Genomic DNA, 8,086 nt, shown 5'->3' on the forward strand with positions numbered 1-8,086 from the left:
GTAATAAGGGGAAGCCTAGCAGTGTCAGAGATGCGTTTGGTTGGAGGACCGAGGGCCAGCCCTTTTTGAATGGATTAGATACAAGAGGATAAAGCTTTCTAAATAGAAGAAAAAGATCAGATTTGCCCTTGCAACTCTCCAAAGATGTCTCTGTACTCTTTGCTTTCTTTCCTCCTATGTCAGGTAATGGAATGTATGTCTCTGTTGTTCTGCAGTTTCTGGTGTAGGTTTGTGCATTGTCTTATTTCTAAAGTGTATGCATTGTCTTATATTGGATTAAACTCTGTAATTCTGTGACGTCAACACGCAATGTTGGTTTTATTACCAAACGCAGCTCGCCGAGTGGACCTGGGGAAGGGAAGAATCAGAAGCCAATCTTTTTCCAAAGTTAACTATGTTAGAATATTTTCTTCCTTTACACAACCAATCCCATTATGCTTTCCGAGGAGAGCTCTCAGCGCAATCTACCTCTTTGGAGGCCTTTCTTTTCTCTTCATAAACTTCGTAGACACTTTTTCTCTGTCATTTTCAAAGAACCGCTGTGAGGAAGCTGAGCTTCAATGACTGTCTGAAACCGTAGCTCACCACAGAAATACACCTGATAGTGCGCATGCAAAAAAAGATTGATAGCTGGGGATGAGCACATAGGATGGCCTTATGTAAACATATCACCAGAATGACTGAAAATTAGGAGGACCACTTATTTGATTAGCCACCCAGAAATAATAGATTATTATTATTAGTCCTCTATACCTTTAAGTAAATAATCTAAGTACTTTTGACACCTCCATATTCAGGGTGAAGAGACTGTGTTAACTTTTGCTAAAATTTTGCCAACCAAACAATCGGTTTAAACTGATACTGGGAGGCAAATTTTCTCCTTTGTTATGGAAAGCTCTGTGTTTACACCTAGAAGCTCTGTCCCCGATTCTTTCCTGAGAAGAGATCACTCAGAACAAACACTTTAAATAACACTTTACAATGTATATGCATTAAATTACTATAAAACATGACAACAGATTTAACAGAAATGAAAGACCAGATAGGTTGCAAAGATACAATGATAGCGCTTACCATCGGGCTCGCCTCATTCAGAGGTTGGCTGATAATAATGGTTAAAAGAAGGATCAAATCTACCATTATTATATCATAAACATATTGTTTGTAAATGGGAAGATATCACTGGCTCTAGTCATATTTTAAGAAAACACACTGTTCTAAATGAAGGACAACCCAATTGCACACTGAGAGACCTCTCTCTTCTTCACAAACTGCTGGGGAAAACACCAGCCTCAACACTAACAGGCAGGCATTAGGGCTCACCAAGCACGTAAATGAATAATACAAAATAATCCTATATTTTACTTACATCCTTTAAATTAAGGTTACAAATATGTTTGTGTAAAACTTTCCTTGAATATTCAGCTTAAAGTTAAATTAAATGTCATTAGTACAAGTTTGTAGTCTTTACCTGCCTCTATTATGCCACTGCAATGTACTTTCCTTTTTTTCCCCTTTAATATGCTCTGGTTATGCACACTTTTTTATAAAATAAAATCCTCTGTGTTAACAATTCAAATATGATTCTGTATGAGAATGAAGGTTAATTACTCTTCCTGTTTAGTCACCTGGTATTACTGATAGCTGAGTAAATTATTAAACCTGTTCTCCATGCCTTGCATCAGAGCTTTTTTTTTTGGCATTCATTAACCTAACTGTTTGTTATTGCTTTTGAGTTTCTTTTTTGAAAATGAATGGTTTTATTCAAATACACATTGAAACTTAGATAAAACTGATTAATTCATCTTCAGCAAATTGGAGTTTTTTTATTGGGTTCAAAACAACATTAAGTACATGAAAAGTGTATCCTATCTCAATCCATCTGAAGTTATTTGTTTGATTTTAAAATTATAATTTATTTTTTTAGTATTATATCTTCAATAAGAATAAATTTAGTCTTATTGTTGTTTTCAGGTATTATATACCTGCAAGAATTTAGTTTTGGGGATTTACCTTTTTTTTTTTTTTTTTTTTTAATAATTTTAGACCTTACCATGAAAAAAAATATTTGACTCGAAACAAATCTCTAAAAAACACAAATTTTCAAATGCAAATTTGTTTAAGTCAAAGAAATGAAACCTAAGCATTTTGTAGAAGGTTGTTTGGATTGTTTTTTTGTTTTTTTTTATGGCTCATGTTTGCGTCACCAATAAGGAAGTAGCCCTATCACTTCATGGTCTAAATATAGATTCACGCAAGAATGTTGTGAAAAGACCTTTAGAGCACCTTTCACAGCGTTGTAAATACCTTGGCTTTCCATTGATAAATATGTCCCATGTCTTGTGAGAACTAAAGGGAAATGTTAAATTTATATCAACTAAAGTAGATTTTATGCTTTAAATTTAAGTAACGGATGAAAGAAGTCTATTTGTTGCCATTTTTATTCATAGGGAACATTCACAGTGCTAGTCTGGTCCATGGATCAGTCCAAGGATCCGTAAGACTGAAAAAAAAAAAGAAATGCTTTTATCTTCAATTTTTGTGCAGCATTACAGTATTAAAACGTATTCACTACACCATATTATGCAATGCATAAAAGCTGTATTAAACGATCATTACAATATTTTCTAATTCGATTTTAATGAGCTCTTTAGACTAGGCCAAATGTTATACAGGATTGTTTCAGGGTTATGATTGCACCAATGTTACAGTGGCCAAGAATTAAAAAAAGATGAAGAAAAAGTCTGTTTATTTAATTTGCCAGAACCAACAGCTGATTATATTTCCCCTTCTAGGATGTTTTTTGTTTTTTGTTTTCTAAAATTGCAGGATTTTTTGTGTGTTTGTGGTTTTTTCAGAGATTACAGTGTTGATATGTTGGCAGCACATTTCCCTGACTGTGTTACACTTACCCGTTTGCGGAGTCTGTTGTTCAGAAGATATAGGAAATCATTCTCTACGAGCGGAGTTTGACCCTGGACCTGCGGGTGAGTCATTCTACTCATTCTTTTACTATAACTCTTTTTATCACTGAAGATTCTCAGTCATCCAGGTCATGGTCACGCTTGAAAAGTTCAGTTTAGGTACCTGCATATGAAGCTTTCTAGACTTCACATCCAGTTGCCTAAACTGAACCTTTCAAGCTTAAACTCATTTCTTTTCACTTTTGTATGAATACTGGTTACTTTTCTCAATAAAATATGCATGATAAGTATGTGGTTGTAAATAAATCCTTCTTAGCTTACTCATGTTTTGATTATCTCTATTATAATTACCTGTAAGCATATAATGCCATTCAATGATCTTTATGAAGAACATCAAATGACTCATGGGTGAAACTAATGAGTCAGATATTGTAATCTGAATATAAAGAAAGGTAATTCAAAGGATTAAAACAACTATGACAACACTTTTTGCTAAAACTTTATTTGCAGTCATAAAAATGTGCAGATAACGTTTCTCAGTAACTTGATCTTCTTTCTCAGTGTCAGAGGTTGGTATTTCAACACAGAATGGCATTCAAAGCTGTCTTGGGATGCCAAAGTACAACCATTTTGCAGTCATGTTAAGGTTGGATCAGTGATTACCAACTTGTTTGTTCTCTCATTCGCTTTAGTAATCTGAGCAGCATTTGACACAGAGTGATTATTTTGCACAGTACTGAAGCCATACAGACAAACAAGCCTCAGATTTACAGGCCCAAGCGCATCTTAAATGCATTGTTAAGCAATGTTTCGGTAAGTTGACATATTAAAGAGATCTTCAAAAAGAACCGCACATTTCCATATAAGAAATTAGTAAAGTCCAACAAGTGAACATTTGGCACTTTGCTGACTTATAGCTTGAAGGAAAATAATCCACTTATGTTCTTCTGCTGTTTTTGTTTTAAAATATACTGTTGTTTTTTAAGGAAATAAAAAGCTTCCGCACAAACAGCAGAGCTGATATCATGACTTTTGGCCTAAGCACCAGTTTAAAGTGCTGATTTTTCTTAAGTAGGCTTAGAGAAAGCATTTTAAAGCAAAAACTGGGGGAAAAATGGTCCTTTATGTGCCTAAAATATGTGTTTAAAAGTTGAGCAATTTAGAAGATCAAGCAAAAATGTAATAAAATGTCGGCTTAATCAATTTGATGAGGGGTGGTAGGGACTTTCCACATCTCATTCACTTCAGCAAAGACTTGTTTTTAATCGCTGTTTGGACAACAGAAACAATGCACCCCCTGCTGTAGCTGTTTTTCTAATAACTGAGGGCTCCTCACAAATGTTTATTGCAAGATTCCCCTGCTGTCAGAAATACATTCTCATATTTATTTTTTGCATTTTATACATGTCTTGGAAATAAAATAAAAACATATGAACTGCTTACAGGGTCACTGGTGCTCATGAACCTGTAAAATTAAATTCCAGTCCAAGGAGTACACGGACGAGGGTTAATGAGCGACGACCTTATGGGAATTTTTCTGTGGTAACCATGAGTAGAGGAGAATGATTTGAAGTGTAGCGCATTCTAACCCTTAACCAAAAGTCTAAATATTGTTTTCTCTTCTCACATTTCAAATACCAAATCATTTTGTTATTCTATCAACAAAGGAGCATAATTACCTGCAATTTAAGATTGCTTCTGCACCTCTATCTCATTCTCTTTCTTGTCTGGCATGGAGTTGGCATATCAGTCTGTTTTACTTCACTTCAGGCCATCTGTCCGATTTTGGATTGACAACAGGACGAATATGACTTCAGTAAAAATAGAATAAACATGTTGAAAAAACAGCAACAAAGAAAGTGGGTTTTATCAATTTCTTTTTTTTTCTATTTCATCTTAGATTTAATTGTAGATGGATTGGTCTCCATGTAAACAGAATTGAAAGTAGCGTTTTTTTTCTTTCTACAATTAAGTTAACCTGGATTTCATCAAAAGATGGCTTTCTAGGATGCAATGTTTAAAGTGATAACAGTGGATTTCTTTAAAATTTGGTGGCTGCATATCTCATCTGCCCAGTTTGAGTGAGAATTGGCTGCAATAATGGTCAACAGAGAGTGTTTGTAGCCACTGTGATAGATTTAAATCTTTCTACATTTAAAAGGTTTTCTAAAGATGTTTCTTTGTGACCATATTGGTTTATCTTTGCTTTAAATTCTGTCAAAATGCGGTAACTCTTGGAGTGAAGCATGATGTTGTCCATATCCAAAGTACATTCAGGTTTAAAGTTATTCCTCAATTAAATCTTCTTGCTGGTGGTTATATAATGTGCCCGATCAGAGGCTTCTTTTGGATGTTCATATTTTTTGAAATTCTTAATTTTTAATCATAGTTACACATTTGTTAAGTAGAAACATGCCCTTATGTTTTCCTTAAAGCTAAAATAAAAATCTTTCTTATTGGTCTAAGTATGACAGATCTGTTATGAAAACCCAACTTTCTTTTCCAAAGAGCTTTTGTGAGAGAGGTAAAGAGGAATTAGAAAGTCCTAATGCTGTGTATGTTATCATGTTGACCTGAGTATAAGATGCAACATGTCTTGAGGTAAACCACTAGTTTTACTTTTCAGTTCATTTCCCTCACGATGACATGTTAAAGATCTCACCAATTCTTTCCTGGTTTATAATGAACAACATGGTCATTCTTTATCCAGCCCCTGGGAAGTCCCATATCTTGGCCTATATAAGAAGGGAGCGCAGCACATGTAGCAATCACTGAAAACCTTCAGACCTGTCACACCTCTTCAGCTTTACTCCAACAGACTGAGAACACCGGTCGAGTGAGAATGGAAAACAGAAAGGCATGCCTCTTTGCAGCTCTCTGCTCACTCCTTATCGTTGCCAGCTTCATCGACAGCTCGGAGTCAGGTGAGAGAGAAATTTGTTAAATTACTAACATCTCTGTGGTGGGAAAATCGGGGTCTAGGGTAGGACGATAGGACATGAAGATCTGAATCATCAGCGTTTGTTTTGATGTTTTTTCACAGCGAGCTGTTGCATGAAATACTTCAAGAGGAAGCTCCCCTGCAAAGCTGTGAAGGGTTACAACATTCAGACCATTAATGGCTCCTGTGACATCAATGCCATTATGTGAGTAATGACCCTAATTTTCAAATAGCTGTAGAAATACTTTACAATTTTAACAATGTAGCTTTAAAGGAGAGAAATCAGTCAACTACTGCTTTTATCTGCACTAAATGAGCATATAAGTTCAGATCTTTTATCATTTCAAATGTACTGCAGGAAACAGTTAAAGCTACCCTCCAATTAAACTAAGCTTCCTATAAAAATTTGAGACTCCCAAAAAACCCCAAATACGAATGAAAGCTTGTTAAAGATTTACCAGAGACACTGTGCAGCTCTTAGGTATGCCCGCTCATTCATGTGGTTGTTCCTGTCCTGTTACAGCTTCCACCTCAACGGTAGGTTCGTGTGTGCTGATCCTTTGAAAGTTTGGACCAAGAGAGCAATGAAGTGTGTGGAGTAAGTAAATCCAACATTCCTTTCTTTTGTGTGTCAGTTTTGATTATTTAATTCCTGTTATTAATTTAACCTCTGCTGTTCTTTGCAGTGAAAGGAGAAGGAAGGTTGAACGTATCCTGAGAGAAAGAGACTGAAAAACTTAACTCTACAGCCTGGAGCCAAAATTACTGAGGAAAATAAGAGAAATTATATTTAAGCTTCTCTTAACGTTTTGCTAAAGGTTAACAGGGATTAATGGGAATATTGGTTAACTGTGACCTCTTTTATTTGTTCTGTTTCATAAACAGGAATATGTATTATTAATAATACCCCAAGTAAAGCTTTAAATGCTGGGCAGTAACCTCTTGGAGGTTGATATCTCTGTTTTTTTGCTCTAAGCAAAAAAGAAAAAAAAATTACATTTTTAATAAATGTGTCAAAAATTAATTCAAGCTTGTTTATGTGCTTATGTTACCCTGAGGCATCTATTGTTGAATAATAAAAGGTGCTGAGATAAATGTTTTGTTTTTATTTTTTTCAAACAGTCATGTTTTTTATGTGATTTAATCAAAGAAAATGACATTCAAGTCTGAAAATAAAGTAAATAAAAAAATACAAATATAACAGCTGATGTAAATTGTTTAATTAATCATTACCTACATACATAAAAAACACAAAATACGCATCCTTTATCTTCTACACTTATAAGTAATATTCCCTTTAATATTATTTTGTTTGAGTTTCAGTTTGCATCAAATATTATTTCCAACAATATGCAAACATATATAATCTGGTTGAGAGAATGCCATCCAAGAGAAAAGACCAATTTGGCTAAACATCTGGATTTTCACCAATAAAACCATCATATATTGGGGCACTTATCTCTGGAGAGATTTGTGTGAAAGTGGTGGAAAGAAACACAAACATACATTAAAAGGCTGCAAATGAGAGGAGTAAAACTATATAAACTATAACTAGAAAAGAGATAAAACATGTTTTCTATTCTCAGTATTGCTATAATTTATACCATCACTAGATAAAAATGTTTTTTAACATTATTGGTCCAAATAACTAATCATATCTTAAACATTAATAGTTATAAACAAATAAAATAGACATGTACTATATATATTTAACACTATATGAAATGGGCAACTGATATATTTCTATGTACAAGGCTGGATTAAGAGTACAAGGTTCCCTGGGCACAAAGTGTCTTACGCCCACCTCTTTTTCCCCTATCTGACATACCTCTGTATAGTTTAAGCTGAAAGGGTTTATTTCCCCTTTAACATGTATGTCTAAAAAAGTCTTTTGCTGTCTCAGTGCATCTGTGCTTCTTCAGTTTCATTTCTGTCCTTCTGTCTTTCTCTTCCCAAGTCTCTGTCTTCTCTAGGGATCCCAGACCAGTTCTACAGAAGGCCTGTCCTTCTGTAGAACGGGTCCTGGCCCCTGTACTGAAGATATAATACCAACAAAAGATCTAATGATTATATATGCTGGAACAGTCATAGTCAGAGGCGCACTTTGTCAACAGGCAAACCAAGCAACTGCTTGGAGCCCCGAGCCGCTGGGGGGCCCCCGAGAGCCAGCTACTGTACATCCGGTAGATAAACAGCAACAGGCGAGCATGAAGTGGCAACG

General features: G+C 35.0%; 1 protein-coding gene across 1 annotated transcript; it reads left to right on the top strand.

Moving 5' to 3' along the window:
• The first annotated feature begins 5,669 nt into the window (after window positions 1–5,669).
• Window positions 5,670–6,960, top strand: LOC119798437 (C-C motif chemokine 20-like). The gene is made up of 4 exons (XM_038307920.1): window positions 5,670–5,848; window positions 5,968–6,070; window positions 6,389–6,463; window positions 6,552–6,960. The coding sequence occupies exons 1-4, from the start codon at window positions 5,767–5,769 to the stop codon at window positions 6,595–6,597; spliced, it is 306 nt and encodes a 101-aa protein (XP_038163848.1). The 5' UTR covers window positions 5,670–5,766; the 3' UTR covers window positions 6,598–6,960.
• Window positions 6,961–8,086: the final 1,126 nt, after the last annotated feature.

This window comes from Cyprinodon tularosa, unplaced genomic scaffold (assembly GCF_016077235.1).
Source record: "Cyprinodon tularosa strain WSP-4 unplaced genomic scaffold, ASM1607723v1 ctg623, whole genome shotgun sequence".
Taxonomy (NCBI): domain Eukaryota; kingdom Metazoa; phylum Chordata; class Actinopteri; order Cyprinodontiformes; family Cyprinodontidae; genus Cyprinodon; species Cyprinodon tularosa.

Coding starts and splice junctions, on each gene's coding strand:
- LOC119798437 (XM_038307920.1), top strand. CDS start 5,767: ATGGAAAACAGAAAGGCATGCCTCTTTGCAGCTCTCTGCTCACTCCTT. Junction 5,849..5,967: donor CATCGACAGCTCGGAGTCAG/GTGAGAGAGAAA, acceptor GTTTTTTCACAG/CGAGCTGTTGCATGAAATAC. Junction 6,071..6,388: donor TGTGACATCAATGCCATTAT/GTGAGTAATGAC, acceptor GTCCTGTTACAG/CTTCCACCTCAACGGTAGGT.